The following is a 20,358-nucleotide window of genomic DNA, read 5'->3' as shown; positions in this document are numbered from 1 at the left end:
AGGCAGTACATTGCTGATACTGTATCACACTGTGTGTAACCTCTGCAGAAGCTATGTGACTCATTAATGGGCCCAAATGATCAGCAGAAGAGGCCATTGTAGAGAATTACTGGCAGGAAAGACACTGGTCTGAAGATAGCACAATCCGATATGTGCAGCAATGGCCACCAGAGGGCGCCATATACACAGCAATCACCGTACACTGAGGACCTCCCCGCACTGCAGGGAATCTGCGTACACGAGCACAGTCTGCTGAGGAGCTCATAATCCAGGAGCCGCTGACACGTGTGGCCCCCGCTACCGCCGCCTGTTACTGCGGAGTAGCAGCCATTTGTAAGAAGCCTCAATGTCTTGGGAGTGAAATATAGCGGGGCCTAGGGACGCTTCCAGCGCAGGCAGACGGCAGTGTGGACTGGCCTCTGCTGCGGAGAGTGTGTGTATAGGAGGGAGGATCTGCTGGTGCTGCAGACAGTGTGTGCACAGGAGGGAGGATCTGCTGCTGTACAGAGTGTGCACAGGAGGGAGGATCTGCTGCTGCAGAGAGTGTGTGCACAGGAGGGAGGATCTGCTGTTGTAGAGAGTGTGCACAGGAGGGAGGATCTGCTGGTGCTGCTGTAGAGAGTGTGCACAGGAGGGAGGATCTGCTGGTGCTGCGGAGAGTGTGTGCACAGGAGGGAGGATCTGCTGCTGTACAGAGTGTGCACAGGAGGGAGGATCTGCTGCTGCAGAGAGTGTGTGCACAGGAGGGAGGATCTGCTGTTGTAGAGAGTGTGCACAGGAGGGAGGATCTGCTGGTGCTGCGGAGAGTGTGTGCACAGGAGGGAGGATCTGCTGGTGCTGCGGAGAGTGTGTGCACAGGAGGGAGGATCTGCTGGTGCTGCGGAGAGTGTGTGCACAGGAGGGAGGATCTGCTGGTGCTGCGGAGAGTGTGTGCACAGGAGGGAGGATCTGCTGGTGCTGCAGAGAGTGTGCACAGGGGAAGATCTGCTGCTGTGGAGAGTGTGTGCACAGGAGGGAGGATCTGCTGGTGCTGTGGAGAGTGTGTGCACAGGAGGGAGGATCTGCTGGTGCTGTGGAGAGTGTGTGCACAGGAGGGAGGATCTGCTGGTGCTGCTGTGGAGAGTGTGTGCACAGGAGGGAGGATCTGCTGGTGCTGCGGAGAGTGTACACAGGAGGAATGATCTGGTGCTGCAGAGAGTGTGTGCACAGGAGGGAGGATCTGCTGGTGCTGCAGAGAGTGCACAGGAGGAAGGATCTGCTGGTGCTGCAGAGAGTGTGTGCACAAAAGGGAGGATCTGCTGGGGCTGCAGAGAGTGTGTGCACAGGAGGGAGGATCTGCTATGCAGAATGTGTGCACAAGAGGGAGGAGCTGCTGCTGTGGAGAGTGTGCACAAGAGGGAGGAGCTGCTGCTGTGGAGAGTGTGCACAGGAGGGAGGATCTGCTGCTGTGGAGAGTGTGTGCACAGGAGGGAGGATCTGCTGCTGTGGAGAGTGTGTGCACAGGAGGGAGGATCTGCTGCTGTGGAGAGTGTGTGCACAGGAGGGAGGATCTGCTGCTGTGGAGAGTGTGTGCACAGGAGGGAGGATCTGCTGCTGTGGAGAGTGTGTGCACAGGAGGGAGGTTCTGCTGCTGTGGAGAGTGTGTGCACAGGAGGGAGGATCTGCTGCTGTGGAGAGTGTGTGCACAGGAGGGAGGATCTGCTGCTGTGGAGAGTGTGTGCACAAGAGGGAGGATCTGCTGCTGTGGAGAGTGCACAAGAGGGAGGATCTGCTGCTGTGGAGAGTGTGTGCACAAGAGGGAGGATCTGCTGCTGTGGAGAGTGTGTGCACAAGAGGGGGAATCTGCTGCTGTGGAGAGTGTGTGCACAAGAGGGAGGATCTGCTGCTGTGGAGAGTGTGTGCACAAGAGGGAGGATCTGCTGCTGTGGAGAGTGTGTGCACAAGAGGGAGGATCTGCTGCTGTGGAGAGTGTGTGCACAAGAGGGAGGATCTGCTGCTGTGGAGAGTGTGTGCACAAGAGGGAGGATCTGCTGCTGTGGAGAGTGTGTGCACAAGAGGGAGGATCTGCTGCTGTGGAGAGTGTGTGCACAAGAGGGAGGATCTGCTGCTGTGGAGAGTGTGTGCACAAGAGGGAGGATCTGCTGCTGTGGAGAGTGTGTGCACAAGAGGGAGGATCTCCTGCTGTGGAGAGTGTGTGCACAAGAGGGAGGATCTGCTGCTGTGGAGAGTGTGTGCACAAGAGGGAGGATCTGCTGCTGTGGAGAGTGTGTGCACAAGAGGGAGGATCTGCTGCTGTGGAGAGTGTGTGCACAAGAGGGAGGATCTGCTGCTGTGGAGAGTGTGTGCACAAGAGGGAGGATCTGCTGCTGTGGAGAGTGTGTGCACAAGAGGGAGGATCTGCTGCTGTGGAGAGTGTGTGCACAAGAGGGAGGATCTGCTGCTGTGGAGAGTGTGTGCACAAGAGGGAGGATCTGCTGCTGTGGAGAGTGTGTGCACAAGAGGGAGGATCTGCTGCTGTGGAGAGTGTGTGCACAAGAGGGAGGATCTGCTGCTGTGGAGAGTGTGTGCACAAGAGGGAGGATCTGCTGCTGTGGAGAGTGTGTGCACAAGAGGGAGGATCTGCTGCTGTGGAGAGTGTGTGTAGGTGATAGAATCTGCTGCACACAGTGTGTCAACAAGTGGGAGGATCTTCTTTGTACTGTGTGCACAAGTGGGAGGATCTGCTGCGGCTGAGTGTGTGCACAGGTGGGAAGATTTCCTGCAGACAGTGTGTGCATAGGTGGATCTGCTGCAGCGGAGAGTGTGTGCACAGGTGGGAGGATCTGCTGCGGCGGAGTGTGTGCACAGGTGGGAGGATCTGCTGCGGCGGAGTGTGTGCACAGGTGGGAGGATCTGCTGTTGCTGTGGAAAGTGTGCTGCTACGGAGAGTGTGTTCATTCAAGTTTTTAGTTTATATATTCACTAATTTCTACTGTGTATTTTTTTTAACATGTCACCTGAAATATTAGGCTGCTTTCACGCTACGTTTTTTTAACATGCCTCATGAACGTTTTTGCTTCAAAAGCGAATCCTGTTTTTGCAAAGAGAAACGCATGTGTTATTTTACAGGATCCTGTCACTTTAATTTTATGGGCGGGCATTGGAGTCATGTGATCGGGAGTGAGGGGAACTGAACATGATAGACTGGAAATTCAGATGCAGCTGGGTGCAAAAGAGAGAGGAGAGAGGAAAAGGGAAGAGAGAGAAGAGAGGAAAAGGGAGGAGAGAGGGAGAATGAGAGGAGAGAGAGCAGAGAGGAGGAGATGGAGATATAGAGATGAGAGAGGAGGGGAGAGGAGAGAGTGAGACTGTGATCACCCGAGGCTGGTTTCTGGGCATGCTCAGTAGAGCAAGCAGGATCCTGTCTATCAGCATGCCAGCGTTCACCTGCGTTTGCATGCAGTATAGTCAGGATCCAGCAATTTGCAGTATTTGGACGCAGCTCAAAAACGCTACAAATATCGTTTTTTGAAAAGTTAAAAAACTGCAACTCGCTGGATCCTCACTATAACACACGCAAACGCAGGTGAACGCATGTTGACGCGAGTCCATTGCAAATGCATTAAAATGAAAACGCATTTGCACTGGATCCGTTTTTGCGTTAAAACGTTCAGGACGCATGTTAAAAAAAGTAGTGTAAAAGCCGCCTAACTTATTAGGACAATTGTCATGTGCTTCACTGATTACCTGCCTCACAAACATAAAGAACACCCTTATAAGAGAACTGGATATGCTTCATGATGTTGAGGGGCTAATTATATATTGCTTTCTTTGTAATTAAAAATATTTACATTTCATTAATTTAATAATTTTAACAACCTGATGACAAATAAAAGGGAGCCCCCTCGTCGGTCTCTATACGTCCCTATAGCTGATCACTTGCCTGCTAGCCGCTTGACTACTACAGCTGTCAGCTGGATATACAGCACATGATATCCTTGTGTTACCCTGTGGTTTGTGACCTGGGCTGCTGCAGCGATTACATGGCTCGACGAGGGCATGATCAGCTGTACAGGAAGTACAGAGACCGGCAAGGCAATGGAAAGGGCCTGTACTGGAGAGGTGGGGAAAATAATAGATGCAACACTTACACATCTTAATGAGGCCTTAAAGGGGGCCTTAAATTGTCCATCTTTGTGGACAATTTTTTTTTATTACTTAAATGCATGCATTTGGGCCTAAAATTCATATACGGTATATGCAGTTGGGTTTCATTAAAAATTTTGCACCATTTGCCTCCTATAGCGTCTGTGTTACACTGCCTAATGGAGGCTGCAAAGTAAGCTAATGGGGTGGGCCACATAATCTATATTTTCACAGATGTGTTGGGTACATGATTTGGTGGCACTTAATATTATAGAAGTATTACAAATTCTCCTCTTGCTCTTGTAAGTACAGCTTTCCTCACAGACTACATAGCTCTCCAGTCCATAAAATGGTTTCCATGGTGGGTGAGAGTCTCATATGTTGGGGTACAAAGTTCCAGAGTATGGGGGATGCACGGGAGAAATCTTGTATGTGATTGTGGGAAGAGGAGGTGCAAGGGGAGTAAAGAAGGAGATCTTGTGATGATCGAAGGTTACATGCAGGTAAGTACCGGGAGACCAGGTCACAGATGTAGGGTGGAGACAGGTTGTGGATGGCTTTGTAAGTCACTGTTAGGATTTTGAACTGGAGACGTTGGGCAATAGGAAGCCAGTGAAGGGATTGGGTGAGATGGGAGGTCGGGGAGTAGGAGGGGGACATGTGGATTAATTGGGCAGCATCGTTTAGAATAGATTGCAGGGGTGTAAGACTGTTTGAAGAGAGGCCACAGAGCAGGGGGTTGCAGTAGACCAGGCGGGAGATAATAAGGGCATGCACTAGTGTTTTGTGGCTTCATGGGAAAAGAAATTACTAATCCAGGAAATATTTTTGAGTTGGTGGTGGCAGGAGGTGGAGAGGGCTTGGATATGTGGCTTGAAGAAGATAGCAGAGTCTAGACTTACCCCCAAGGCTGCAAGCACGTGGGACTGGGGAGAGTGAGCAGCCATTGACTTTGATGGATAGGTCAGTTGGGGGGGTTGAGTGAGTGGAGGAAAGATAATGAATTCTGTTTTGTCCATGTTACGTTTTGCATGTCCAACTTTCCCTTGTTAGAGTCTATCGAAGTTGTACTAGGTTTAGGCCACATTCACATGCTGAGTATTTGGTCTGTTTTTTACCTCAGTATTTGGAAGGCAAAACCAGGAGTGGAACAATTAGAGGAAAAGTATAATAGAATCACGAGCACCACTTCTGTATTTCTTATCCACTCCTGGTTTTGGCAACACATACTGAGGTAAAAACTCACCTATACTCAATGAGTGCACGAGTCCTTAGGATATGAGGACCTGCCAGCAACTAGTAACAGCTGACCATAACATCATTAGGAGACACGTCCTTTCATTTTGAGTTTAATGGTTAGTACACTTTGTTTTCCCAGCTATCTAAATATCTACAGCTCACATAACATGGACGGATATGCCGAAGGAGGCTCCACTGCCGAAGAACCCAAGAAGAATCCTCAAAATGACAGTAAAGTGAAAAGACGAGCAAAGAAAGCCGGTATGATTGCTTATAATGGGATTATATAAGAGGTACACTGACATTTGGGGCAAAGGACTAGTTGTATCTACTCTTCTCCATCATGGAAGTAGTGGAGAAATAATCTGTGGATAATATTTGTGTCTTAGTAGTATATAGGATATATGGATTCATCCTCATAGGTTATATGTATCTGAAATATGAAAAAAAAATCTGTTTTTGCAAAATTTTTTATATTCTCTTTACTCAGAAAATCTAAAATCAGAGCCTTACAAGAGGCCGAAAACGAGGAATAGAGATACTACAAGCAAATCCCAGATGCAAAATACAGAATTCGTAACGATGGATATGAAACCTGAAAAATGTAAGACTCCCAGACCGCAGCCGTACATTAACCAGTGATAGTCAGCTTTGAACTACGGCACAGATGTTCTTTATAGCAGAGATGATCATGTAATAAATGATGGGTTGCTTGTTGACCTCAGAGTGTAGTAAAGTAGATCTTGATGTTTGACCACCAGGGTGTCCTACCGAATTCTGTACAGAAGTGGAAAATCCCAGTGGTCCGTGTGCTGACTGTCCCTGTTACCTAGTGAAATGGCGACTAGCAAACAAAACTGGGGCTTGCTGGTGTGACTCTTCCACTCTCCCTGGTGGCTTTACTCTGTAGAACAGAGATTAGGGAGTTAGATGGTCAAGGAATAAAGGACTTCTCCATTGGTAGTTAAACCCAATTAATAGAAGGGAATACCTTCCCAATTGCTGGACGTTGGATTCACTAGGACCCTCACAATCTTGAAAACTGGGGCTTTGTATTGATCAATGGTCGATCATGTGCACCTCCGCTCTGTTCATTCTCTCGGGACTGACAGAGCTTATCTAGTCCTCGTCAATCCAATTCGGAATGAATAGATTAGCATTGCGCATGCTCAAACACCACGCCATTCACATGGGGCTCTTCAGAGCTATGCTTCTCTGGATCAGTGGGGGTCCCAACAATCAAACCGACCACCAGGGCTTGGGAAGTTTTTGTCTATCATAAAGATATGGGATAACTTTCATACTTGCTACACCTTTTAATGGTTAGGGCGATGAAAGAAAAAAAAATATATACTCCCCTACCTGTCGAGAAAATGGGAGGAAAGTGTTCACAGAATGTGAGGGTACAACCATTTAGCGGTTGCTGATTGGCTGCAGCACTCATGTGACATTTATGCCAGGAGACTTGTGGAGGATGTAGTGCAGAGGATAAGAAGCCCTCATCTACTAGGTGGGTATAGTTTTATTTTATTTTCACTACCCTGGGCCCTAAAGTTAGATTTTTCCGGTTGAAGATGATTCCTTTACAAGCAGTAGATCTCATTCTGAAAAAGTTTGGAAACTTTCTTTGCTTTTGAGATCGCATGAAGTTCTCAGCTATGAGACCTCTGGGGCTGTCAGCTTTTGAGATGACAGTAGTTGCGTTGGTAGGTCTAGGGAGATGGTATCATTGCAGTGATAAGGTACCGTCACACTAAGCGACGTTCCAGCGATCCCACCAGCAACCTGACCTGGCAGGGATTGCTGGAGCGTCGCTACACGGGTTGCTGGTGAGCTGTCAAACAGGCAGATCTCACCAGAAACCAGTGACCAGCCCCCAGCCAGCAGCGACGCGTGGAAGGGACGCTGCGATTGGTAACTAAGGTAAATATCGGGTACCAACCCGATATTTACCTTGGTTACCAGCGCACACCGCTTAGCGCTGGCTCCCTGCACTCCTAGCCAGAGTACACATCAGGTTAATTACGTGTGCAGAGAGCAGGGAGCCGACACTGGCAGCGTGAGAGCGGCGGACGCTGGTAACGAAGGTAAATATCGGGTAACCAAGGAAAGGGCTTCTTGGTTACCCCATGTTTACCGTGGTTACCAGCGTCCGCAGAAGCCAGCTCACAGCGATGTGCGCTTCACAGCGGGAGAGCAACAACTAAAAAATGGTCCAGGACATTCAGCAACAACCAACGACCTCACAGCAGGGGCCAGGTTGTTGCTGGATGTCACACACAGCGACATCGCTAGCAAGTCGTGCCTCAGCAGCGATGTTGCTAGCGATGTTGCTTAGTGAGACGTGGCCTTTACTCACACGTGACCCACTAATTGGAAGAGACGCAGGAGACGCTGGCAGGTAGATACTATCATATTGGTAGCCAACGATCACCTCTCATCACCACATAACATAGTAACTGATGACGGAGGAATTGGAGCTCAGAGCATTGCTCTGGACTACAACAAAATGGACTACAGAAGTGACTACATCCCCGGGGAGAACAGGTCAGTAGCAGTTGTCATCACTGGCTGTGATGGGGAGCAGGCTTTGTCTTGTCCAGATCACTTGCTTATATATTGCATGCTCTTTGGATCCATCTATAAGTATTATTGGGATTGCTTTTCGATAACCTTAGATGAGGCGGGGGAGGAGCAGTTTTTAGACAAGTTTTGTTTTTAGTTTTTAAAGTTTCCTATTCTAATAACCATTGACGTGAATAATTTTAATGTTTTCAGTTCTCCCTGAGGTTATGGATGAGAAAGACGGTTCCATTGCTGGCCAAGAGGACAAGAAACAAATCTCTGATGGTTGCGGAGTGAAAAGGCAAAAGAGAAAAGATGGTATCCGGATATTATGGAATAATTTACCATTGACCTATCAACTTAGAAATATGGTATAATCTACAGGGTGGGCCATTTATATGGATACCCCCAAATAAAAAGGGAGTGGATGGTGATATCAACTTCCTGTTTGTGGCTCATTAGTATATGGGAGGGGGGAAACTTTTCAAGATGGCTGGTGACCATGGTGGCCATTTTGAAGTCGGCCATTTTGGATCCAACTTTATTTTTTCCAATGCGAAGAGGGTCATGTAACACATAAAACTTATTGAACATTTCACAAGAAAACCAATGGTGTTCTTGGTTTTAACGTAACTTTATTCGTTCATTAATTATTTACAATTTTTTGACCACATATAAAATGTGTTCAAAATGCTGCCCATTGTGTTGGATTGTCCATTCAACCCTCTTCTTCCACTCTTGACACTTGGATAGCAACACCGCAGAAGAAATGCTAGCACAGGCTTCCAGTGGGCCAGTTCAATGGCCACCAAGGTCTCCCAATCTGACCCCCTTAGACTTTTATCTCATCTCATCTGAAGGCAATTGTCTATGCTGTGAAGATACAAGATGTGCAGCATCTGAAACAGATACTGGAAGCCTGTACACACACACATTTTACTGGGTGTAGCAGCTGTGACTCAATCCCTGTTATTAGATGTAGAAGAGCTCCGAAAGCTTCCTCCGTCCACACTCTACTCTCTATGTACAATGTCTATAATCAGTGAGCTGCTTATCAAAGGAGGTGGAGTGGTCAGACCAGGGCACACAAGCCCAGAAGTCCGGGAATTGATAATCTCCTGTTGATGATAAAACCTTCATTGCATGGAAGCAGCACAAATTCTGATAATCACTAAAATCTGTCTAACCTCAAGCTGTCCTCAGATTACATAGCAAAAACCTGCTGACAAATTCCAGTTAATGATAAGTCATAACGCCCTGGTACAAAACATATGCCATTAAAAACTACATCTTGTCCTGCAAAAAAAAAAAATAGAGAAAAATAAACTATGGAAAGTGAGATTGAAAAGAATAAAGTTGCAGATTAAATAGATACAAGTCCTAATTATCATGAATCTGCTCTAAAAATTAGAATAATCCATAATATTGTCAGCAGAGGCTGTTTTTGTTGTTTTTTTTTTTTCTTTATGCATACTGTATGAATTTCCAACTAATATTTTGACTTTGCTTTTAGAACATATCGGTTCGGATGACATTTCTACATCAGAGTCAAACAGGAAGCAAAAATCAAAGAAAAAAGAAACTTCAGTCAAAGCTCGGCAGCAGAAGACAGACGCTGACATAAAACCCGAAACAGGTGAGACTTAAATTGGGCAATCAATATATCTCCCTCTTCCCTGTGATCTCCGGTTGGTGCTGCACGCCGTCCTACCCTGCTGCTAGCTGGCGCACACAGCAGATCACACACACAAGCACACCAGATCATACACACCAAACACAGCAGATCATACACACACAGCATATCACACACACAGCAGATCACACACAGCAGATCGCAGGCACTCACAGCCGATCACAGGCACACACAGCCGATCATAGATGCACACAGCCGATCGCAGAAAAACACACACACACAGCAGATCACATACACACAGCAGATCACACACACAGCAGATCGCAGATATACACAGCAGATCACACACATCCGATCGCAGGCACACACAGCCGATCACAGATACACACATCCGATCGCAGGCATACACAGCCGATCACAGATACACACAGCCGATCGCAGGCATACACAGCCGATCACAGATACACACATCCGATCGCAGGCATACACAGCCGATCACAGATACACACATCCGATCGCAGGCATACACAGCCGATCACAGATACACACATCCGATCGCAGGCATACACAGCCGATCACAGATACACACATCCGATCGCAGGCTTACACAGCCGATCACAGATACACACATCCGATCACAGACACACACAGCCAATCGCAGAAAAACACATCCATTCGCAGACACACACACACACATCACATCACATCCAGCACTTACGGCCGCAGGGAATGAAGCAAGTCACGTGTCCAGCCGCAGGTCCTGTTCCTTGCACTCCACTGCACTGCCTCTCAGGAGAAGAGATCGGTGTCTCTGGATCAGGTGAGTATGGATGCGATCTGATGTGTGTGCGACCGATGTTTGTGTGTGTGATTTGATGTTTGCGTGTGCGATCTGACTGTGTGCGATCCGATGTTTGTGTGTGTGTGTGTGTGTGTGTGTGTGTGTGTGTGTGTGTGTGTGTGATCTGATGTGTGCGGGTGTGCGATAGCTACAGGTCCTGCCGCTCAGTGTCGGGTGAGTGTAATTGCCGGGTGCCACTGTGTATAATGAAGTGTCCTGCAGTATCTGTATCTTTTTTAGCTGCACGGACACTTCATTATTGATCCGGGAGTAGGGCTTATTTTCGGGGGAGGGCTTATATTTAAGCCTTTCTCCAAAAATGCTGAAAATCCCTGCTAGGGCTTATTTTTGGGGGAGGTCTTATTTTTGGAAAAACACGGTAACACTGTAATCTAAGAAAAGACTGATGGCACTTGTCTAATGTGAACAGGTGCAAACTGAACACGAAACATAGTACCAAAAAGGAGACATTTGCACTCTGTAGTGCTAAGACATGTGAAACAATGAATATGGGAATATAGACATGCGTTACTGCTATGAAAAACATGTAAATTTTGAGATACTTGGCACTCAAAAATGCTCAGTTTTATGTGAGCCCAACAGCCAACGACAAGGCGACCTCTTTTTGTTGGGTCTCTGCTTAATGTAATGCCTCTTTTTGAGTTATTTTATGGATGGACAGGAATCTGCAAATAGAGAATTAAAACTGCCTAAGGCTGAAGAGCATCAGTGCTCAACCAGAATGAATTACCCTATAATCTAAGAAAAAGACTGATGGCACTTCCTACCTTTCTAATGTGAACAGGTGCAAATGAAAAATTAAACATAGTAACAAAAAGGAGACAGTTGCACTTTGTAGTGCTAAGATATGTGAAACAATGAAAATGGGACTATAGACCTGCATTACTGCTATGAAAAACATGTAAAAATTGAGATATTTGGCACACAAAAATGGACTGTTTTATGTGAGCCCAACAGAATACTGTTGTCTCCTTTTTGTTAATATGTTTTATGGTCAGTATGCACCTTTTCACATTAGAAAGTCAGGATGTGCCATCAGTCTTTTAGTTAAAAAAAAAAAAATCGGACATATGCAGTGACGCAATAAATAAAATTGATCTCTATGCTGTCCATTTTTTTTAATTTTTTTTTTTTTTTTTTTTTTTTTTTTAAAAAAAAGGGCAGTGAGACGGAAAATACACTTGTGTGAACTTGGCCCAACTGAGGGCTGCAGAAAAAACCCATATGAACAGATTCTCAGATCCTAATAGAGGATTGGTTATCTTATAAGGAATAGTCCAAATTGGTCAACATTTGACATTGAATTAGGATTTTTCTAAGAGGGGAAAATTCTAATAAGTCACATGGTTACACAAAACTATACTAAAAAAAATCATGGAGATGAGAAGTGTAGATGATGTGTAGATGTTGTTTGAATGCACCATATTGTGTCTAAGATGATTTATATAAGTTGTAATATTGATTGACAAGCACGTCAGCTAGTACAAAACCATGAAATGTGTGCCATCTAAGCGTCCTTATTCATTACCCCATTTAGAGGAGATCAGAATTGAAAAATCGGAGAAAAAGAGAACGACAAGGAGTAAACGTAGCGCTAACACCAAGAAGGAAGCGGTGGAGGTGGCCGTATTGAAGCCCCTCCACCTCAGTCTGAGCTCTCACAAGTATGTAGGAGCACATGTCTCCATTCAAGGTATATGAAAGTAAGTTTTCTTCATGGAATAATTGACGGATTGGATTACCGTCCATCCTATGTACTGTATGTTCTTTTATGGGGGTGCAGGGGGACTGTGGAATGCAGCGCTGGAAGCCAAACGTATTGGAGCCAGAGCCTTTGGTCTGTTTCTAAGATCGCAGAGAACCTGGAACAGTAAACCCTTAGAAGAAGAGATTGCGGAGAAGTTCCGGAGAACATGTGATGAGTTGGGCTTTGAGTCCCGTTATATACTGCCACATAGCCCATATCTTATGAACCTAGGCTCACCTAAACCTGGTATATAAAAAATTAACATAGTTCTGATATGTTTTTTTCTTTATGTGCACGGTTTACTCTAATTTTTTTTACTTAAAGATGTGTTTCAGAAAAGTCGCACTTTGCTAGTTGAAGAATTAACTCGGTGCCAGAAGCTTGGTCTTACATTATACAACATTCACCCGGGATCCCATATTGGTGAAATGCCAGTCGGCAAGTGCCTGGAACTCATTGCTGATGGGATAAATCATGCCCACTCACAAGTGCCAGGAGTTTCAGTAGGTAAGTACATTTTTGGACAAAATAATACAATTTTTTTTGCTGTGTGTTTGCATGGGTTTCCTCCAGGTATTCTGGTTCCCTTCCACACTACAAAGGCATACTGATAGGGAATATAGATTGTGAGGCCAAATGGGGACAGTGATGATAATCTCTGTAAAGAGCTGTGGAAATCAATGTCACTATATAAGTGTCGCTATATAAGTTGGTTTACATGACTGTACTTTACAGTAGGTCAGCAGTACCATTTTACCGTTATGGCTGATCTCAGTTTTCTACTTGTTCAACAGAACTGTCTTTTTTTTTCTTCACTTTAGTTTATTCTTTATCATCTTGTGTCACCAAACTATTTATTATTTTGTCATCTCCCAGTGTTGGAGAATATGAGCTGTCAAGGTAACACGGTTGGAGGTCGTTTTGAGGAGCTGCGGGGAATTATTGACCACATCAAGGATAAGTCTCGTATTGGCGTGTGCCTAGACACGTGTCACGCCTTTGCTGCCGGTGAGTTCTATGTTGACTATATCCTCAATCTAACCTCTTCTCAGTTTCAACCACAGAGGTTGACAGATTAGTGCTGAATTTCTGTCTTTTTTTTTTTCAGGTCACAACCTGTCAGAAAAAAATGGACTCCAACGTATGTTAGATGAGTTTGACAAAATTGTTGGGCTTTCATACCTTAAAGCTGTCCACATGAACGATTCCAAAGGTCAGTCTGGAGCATATGTGTCTCATTAATACTTAACCAATGTTGTTTTTTTTTATCCTACATTAAAGGGAACCTGTCATCAGAAATTGAGCTTTAAACCTAAAAGTTTCCCCCTCTGCAGCTCGTGGGCTGCATTCTAGCAGGTTCCTGTATTTTTTGTGCCCCCTTTTAAACCAAATTAAACACTTTATAAAGTTGTACCTTTTTGTCTGCAATTCTTGTAAATCGTCCATGGGGGCGGTCTCTGTTGCGTCCGTTACTGTCCCTCCTTCTGGTTTACGCCGTCCCCCATTGCTTCATTTCATAGATCAGGACGCCGCCCACTGCGCCCGAGGTCCCGTGCACGCGAGGACTGCTGGTGACGTGGTCGCAGGCACGATATTATGGGCGGCGCTGTGAATGCATCACAAGTGCCCGCCCATAGTACTGTGGCCGCGCTCTCCCCTTTGCCTCCTGCGTTCTGCGCAAGCGCTGGCCAAATGATCCGACGTCACCTTTCCCATCTTGCCCTGCAGCAGGAAATAGATGGGAGGAGCGGATCAGGCCACCACAGGTTACGAGGAGACGCTTGCGCAGAATGCAGGAGGCACAGGGGAAAGTGCGGTCACGAGTTTATGGGCGGCACTTGCTGATGACACTCACAGCGCCGCCCATAACCTCGTGCCCGCGCAAAGCGTCACCAGCGGTCACACATGCACACAGTGCACGGCACCGCTACAGTCGCATAGCGCATGCGCGGGACCACGGGCGCCCAGGGGAGGCGTCCTGAGGTTTGAAATTCAGCGTTCGGGGGCGGCGTAAATCGGCAGGAGGACAACAACGGACATCAGGCAGCCTGCCCCCATGGATAATTTTCAAAATTTGCATACGAAAAGGTACAAGTTTATAAAGTATTTTATTTTGGTATAAAAGGGGCCACAAAAACTATAGGAAGCTTGCTAGAATGCAGCCCAGGAGCTGCAGAGGGGGAAACTTTTAGGTTTACAGGTAAATTTCTGATGACAGGTTCCCTTTTTAATGCCTCCTGCACTCTTCTGTACGTATACTTCAGCGTCAGGATATATAGACCTGGCTCGGGGGCTTTGCCTGCTCCATTAATGGTGGGTGGCAGCTGTGTTATACAGCCAGCGCCTACTTCTAAGAGCAGCAACCAGCGCTAACTCAAATTGCTGCTCTTTAAAGGGAACCTATCATGTCTCCAAACCCTATTAATTTGTACATATAGGGTTAATATATAGGTAATTGCGTTCCAGTGTTGCCCAAATGACTTACAGAAAGCGCAACTTTTGGGAGAAATGAACTTTATTCTTCCCATGGCCTGCTGTCTGTTAGGCATTGTGGCAGTGCAAGGAGCTATAGTTGGCACGCTCCAGCATTTTAACATCGTGTTCTGCAGCGCTTCTTTGTACAGCAAGAAGTCAAAGCTCCGGGGCGTGCTTACAACCGGCATGTGCTGAGCGATGCTGTGAGCGATGGCTGTAAGCGCTCCATGCAAGCCCCTATGACTGAAAGCCTGGAGGGTCCTGGGAGGAATTTTTTTTTTTTTTCATTTTCTCCCAGTAGCCGCACTTTCAGTAATGTGTCTGGACAGCATTAGAATGCTATTAACCAGCAAATTAATTCTATATATGTTAATAGTGTTTGGTGACATTTAAGGTTTGGATGCACCTGTTCATCACTGACAGCAGCGGTTCTGGTGCTATTGCACTTATGTATGATCACATCCTGTTCTCCCGTAAGGCAATTACGAAGTGACAAAGGTTTAGCCATAGCAGCTGGGTGCTTACTAAAGGCTGTCACTGCCATCTTTGTACTCTGATGAAACCCTGTGGCTGGGCTTCACGAGTATATTCCCTTTTTATATCACCACACTGTAGTATCACAGAATATAGTACTGTATAAGAGATCAAACAATTACAGGTTCTTGTCCTCTAAAAGGAATATAATTAATAGAAAATTCAGTGCTCATCTCCTTTATAAATATCTGCCCCTTTTCTCAAAATGGCCGCTAGTGGAGGAGAATATGACCAGCTCTGTCCATCAACCTCATCCAATTAAAAAACAGCTTTTAAGTACTGGGTGTTCCTCAGTTGGAGAAGGCTGATGCACATCTGTCAGCGGCCATTTTGAGAACAGAAGAGCTGCGCAGTCTGTGAGGGAGGCCGCACTAACAGAGAAGAAGAGGCTGTAGTTTTGTAGGCATTAGCCCAGGGGAGGTAAGGGTCCTAGGTCAAGACATTGTCCTATGCTTAGAAGATAGACTAAATCAATGGGATCTGTGCGAAGACCTTCAGATTCTGAGGTATAGCGTCTACAGCCACCATTCAGTCCTCACATATAACTTCACTCTGTGTGATTGCACGTTTCTTTGATTAACTCCTTAAATCTCCATAATGAATGTAAAGATTATGGAGTATGTCAGGGTGTGTGGAGTGGCTCAGAGAATGTGCCAGATATATTACATCACTTGTACCCCAGCAGTGACCAGTGCCACCACCATTCGCTGCTGTTAACCCCTCACATTCCACTTTCAGTCACTGACAGCCGCATTTCATCTCTGCAGTTCAAATCATAGTATTAATTCATTCGGGCACTCATCAGCTCCCCTGCGACTGGGTGCCAATGGGTTGCTATGGCAGACTAGGGCCTACTGAAGTCCCCCATGCCTGTCATACTCTTAATCAAAACTCCAGCTTTTTTCTTGTTGCTCAATCTCACGTAAAAAGGCAATAAAAATCGATCAAAACTCAATTTGTACCCCAAGATGGTATAAATAAGTAAACATCAGCTCGCCATATAAAAAACAAGCCCTCATACAGCTCCATTGACATAAAATAAGTTATTAGTCTCAGAAAATAGTGATGCAGACCATTTTTTTTTTTATTTTCTTATAAAATTTTAAATGTTTTTGGGGTTTTTTTTTTTAAGCTAAAAGAAATAATAAAAAAAACACCCCCAACTCTACATGTTTGGTATTGCCATAAATTATACTGAACTGGAGAAACACGTCGGCTCATTTTAACTACAATAACAATCAACGCCGTAAGAGAAAAAATTAAAATAAAATGGCGGAGTTGTGTTCTGTTTTTTAACAAACCATGTTCTCATACGTGTGACACTAGCCTGGGGAGTAAAAAAATTAAAATGGGCTGCAGAGATAAGTTAATAGGAAATTGTCACAGTGGCTGGTGCTTTCTTATTAATCACCAGCAGGGGGAGCACGGTCATCACATTTAGGGTTTCACTTTTGTGAAACTTTAAAGAACAGCACTCGGTGACTTACAAGACACAGTGTAGCCTTAACTTTGTAAAAGTGACAAGGAGAAGCGTTGCTGGACCGGGTGGGGGTGAGTAAGTGTTGAGTTTATTAACGTCACTGATCGCAAGCCTTAAAAAAACAAAAAAAAACAAACACAAACTTTGTGCTGGACCTGAATTAAGATATTTGCAGTATGTTCTTATTTTTTTTTATTCACGACCAAACATAAGTCAAAAACCTTATCCTTCATCACGCACCCGCTCCCAGTTTCCACATACCCTGCCACTAATCTCCGCACTGTTGACAGCTGCTTGGGTTAGGCATGGACACTGAGTGATCACGGTATGACCCCCTGAGTGATCCGGTCACTCAATGTCCTCCAGTGACCAATACACTGGAAGATTTAGAAGAGGAACACGGAGCGAGGGTGGTTGTAGCTCCGGTACTGTGATCACTCGGGAGCGGTCGGAATGAGCGCTGTGGTGAGACCTGATGGGGGTGGTATTCCCTCCTTACATTGTGTGCCACAGGGAGCTCTGTCATGCACTTCCTATAGCCTGACCCATGCCGCTTCTGGGGATTCTGCTATACACTGCCATGAAGTAATTCTAATTATCATGTTTTGGGGTTCGTATATATTTAAAGGGAACCTGTCATGTGAAAAAATGCTGTTAACATGTAGATATGTGGTTAATCTGCAGGATAATAGCATTCTGAACCTGACCGGTGCCTGAACATTAAACCTCGCTGCCGGGAGGAAAATAACTTTAATCATCTCAGCAGCGTTCCATTTTCAGGCATGGGGGCAGCAGCGGTGTGGTTACCGTCACCGCTCTCCATGTAACAGCACCCCCTGCACTAACTGACATCTGCACCGCATTAGACGCAACTTTCAGTCAGTGCGTGGGGTGCTGTTACAGCTGCCGCTCTCCATACACAGAGCGATGACTGAATCTGCACCGGCACCGCCACCAATGCAAAAATTGGAACACTGCCTGGAGGATTAAAGTAAATTCCCTACCGGCAGCGGGGCTCTAAGTGCGGGCGCCAGGCAGGTTCAGAATGCTGTTAACCTGCAGATTAACCCCATATCTGCAGGTTTATAGCATTTTTCCATTTGACGGGTTCCCTTTAAATTGCTATAATCAGAAATTAACTTATTGTTTAACCCCTTCACGACCGGCCGATTTTGCGCTTTCAGGTTTTTTTTTTTCGCCATTCTTCTTCCGATAGACGTAATTTTTTTATTTTTCCGGCAATATGGACATGTGAGGGCTCGTTTTTTGTGGAATGAGCTATACTTTTAAGTTTTTGATTGCACTATTTTTGAGATATTTAATTAAGTGTTCAATATATGGTAAAACTGATGTATCGCTGTGATGCCTCAGGTCAGTGCGAGTTCGTAGACACCAAACATAGATAGGTTTTCTTTTATCAAAGGGGGTTAAACATAAAAGTTTGTCTGAAAAAAGTGGCGTTTGTTTTGCGCCATATTCCGCGACCCATAGCGTTCTCATTTTTCGGAATCTATGGCTCAGTGACGGCTTATGTTTTGCGTCTCGAGCTGACGTTTTTAACGGTATCATGTTTGCACAGAAACTATGTTTTGATCGCCTATTATTGCATTTTGTGCAAAATTTGTGAAGACCAAGAAACATAATTTTGGATTTTTTTTGCCGCTACACTGTTTATCAATCAGATTAGTTGATTTTATATTTTGGTTGGGGCGTTTTTGATTGCGGCAATACCAAATGTGTGTGTATATTTTTCATGTTTGTAACCCTTTAATTTTCAATGGGGTGAATGAGGAGTGATTTGAACTTTTAGGTTTTTTTTTATTTATTTTTTTAATTTTTTTCTTACAATGTGCAATACAAGGTAATATTGTGGTACCCTGTTAGTATTTCAATTGATTTTTCTGGCTATGTCCCAAGAATGACAAAAGTATTTTAGGAGTGATACCTTTTATAGGCTAACCAGAAAAATTATATTAGTAAGCTTTCAGAGCACAGAGGCTCCTTCTTCAGGCAATAATATGCCTGAAGAAGGAGCCTCTGTACTCTGAAAGCTTGCTAATATAATTTTTCTGGTTAGCCTAAAAGGTATCACTGCTAAAATACTTTTGTCATTCTTGGGACATAGTATTTCAATTTAATTTTTTGAAAACTTTTTTTAAACTTTTTTTTATTTTACTAGTCCCCTAGGGTGCTATAACGATCAGCTGTCTGATCGCTCATTTATTTCTCCTGATCAAAGCAGCATCGCTCAGACCAGGAGAAATGATCATCAATTTTTATTTGTTATCTCAAAAACAAGAAATCGTACAAACCAGTACAAACCATCTCACTGGTAACTTGTACAAACAAGTATGACAGTGATCGTGCCGGACTGCTAGCGCATTCAAACATTGATTTTCACGGTAGATTGTACACACCAGTATGACGGGAAGTGTACTGTATTGCTAGCGCGTTTCAAACATTCTGATTGTCACTGGTAAATCATACAAACAAGTATGACGGGGAGCATACCGGACTGCTAGCGCGTTTCAAACTTTCCTATTCTTACTCATGGCTTACCGTGACTTTTAATATGAAGAGTGCTGTAATTCATATTTACAACTACCATATATTCTTTTATTTCACTTGGAGGCCTGCAACATTTAAGAACAGGTTTTCTTAGTAGTGGACAACATCTTTTTAAAAATAAAGAAATAAAAATCCCCCTTTCTGACACAAGTAGTTTGCTAATGTAATAATTTGGATATTCAGCATTAAGTTCTTCGGTGGAAGCCGTTCTTGCCACTGCTCCGTGTTCTTAAGGCCCCGTCACACTAAGCAATATCGCTAGCAACATCGCTGGTAACGAACAACTTTTGTGACGTTGCTAGCGATGTTGCTGTGTGTGACATCCAGCAACAACCCGGCCCCTGCTGTGAGGTCGTTGGTTGTTGCTGAATGTCCTGGGCCATTTTTTAGTTGTTGCTGTCCTGCTGTGAAGCACAGATCGCTGTGTGTGACAGCGAGACAGCAACAACTAATGTGCAGTGAGCAGGAGCCGGCTTCTGCTGAGGCTGGTAACTAATGTAAACATCGGGTAACCAAGAAGCCCTGTCCTTGGTTACCCGATATTTACCTTTGATACCAGCCTCCTCCGCTCTCACTGCCTGTGCTGCCGGCTCCTGCTCTGTGCACATGTAGCTGCAGGACACATCAGGTAATTAACCCGATGTGTGCTGTAACTAGGAGAGCAAGGAGCCAGCACTAAGCAGTGTGCGCTGCTCCCTGCTCTGTGCACATTTAGCTGCAGTACACATCAGGCAATTAACCCGATGTGTGCTGTAACTAGGAGAGCAAGGAGCCAGCGCTCAGTGTGCGCTGCTCCCTGCTCTGTGCACATTTAGCTGCAGCACACATCGGGTTAATTAACCTGATGTGTGCTGTAACTAGGAGACTGGGGGCTGGTCACTGGTTGCTGGTGAGCTCACCAGCAACTCGTGTAGCCACGCTCCAGCGATCCCTGCCAGGTCAGGTTGCTGGTGGGATCGCTGGAGCGTCGCAGTGTGACAGCTCACCAGCAACCTCCTAGCAACTTACCAGCGATCCCTATCGTTGTTGGGATCGCTGGTAAGTTGCTTAGTGTGACTGGACCTTTAGTTTCTGGTCACTCTGGATGTGTGTTTACTCTCTGGATCATGTTTAGTGAAGGATCAGCAATT

At 45.3% G+C, this 20,358-nt stretch overlaps 1 protein-coding gene across 2 annotated transcripts in view; it reads left to right on the top strand.

Annotated features, from left to right (window-relative positions):
* Window positions 1-206: 206 nt before the first annotated feature.
* Window positions 207-20,358, top strand: part of LOC142249875 (putative endonuclease 4) — a 73,705-nt gene continuing 53,553 nt past the window's right edge. For both annotated transcript variants that reach the window (XM_075321834.1, XM_075321832.1), the window contains exons 1-10: window positions 207-333; window positions 5,504-5,625; window positions 5,855-5,968; window positions 8,143-8,247; window positions 9,443-9,565; window positions 11,962-12,117; window positions 12,208-12,417; window positions 12,496-12,678; window positions 13,048-13,179; window positions 13,280-13,384. In XM_075321834.1, the coding sequence (XP_075177949.1) occupies window positions 5,532-5,625; window positions 5,855-5,968; window positions 8,143-8,247; window positions 9,443-9,565; window positions 11,962-12,117; window positions 12,208-12,417; window positions 12,496-12,678; window positions 13,048-13,179; window positions 13,280-13,384 (1,222 nt within the window). In that variant the 5' untranslated portion in view covers window positions 207-333; window positions 5,504-5,531. The remainder of the gene's footprint in view (window positions 334-5,503; window positions 5,626-5,854; window positions 5,969-8,142; window positions 8,248-9,442; window positions 9,566-11,961; window positions 12,118-12,207; window positions 12,418-12,495; window positions 12,679-13,047; window positions 13,180-13,279; window positions 13,385-20,358) is intronic.

Source organism: Anomaloglossus baeobatrachus, chromosome 8, assembly GCF_048569485.1.
Source record: "Anomaloglossus baeobatrachus isolate aAnoBae1 chromosome 8, aAnoBae1.hap1, whole genome shotgun sequence".
Lineage (NCBI taxonomy): Eukaryota > Metazoa > Chordata > Amphibia > Anura > Aromobatidae > Anomaloglossus > Anomaloglossus baeobatrachus.
Note: the sequence above shows the minus strand (reverse complement) of the source record. Positions and strands in the feature narration are given on the sequence as shown.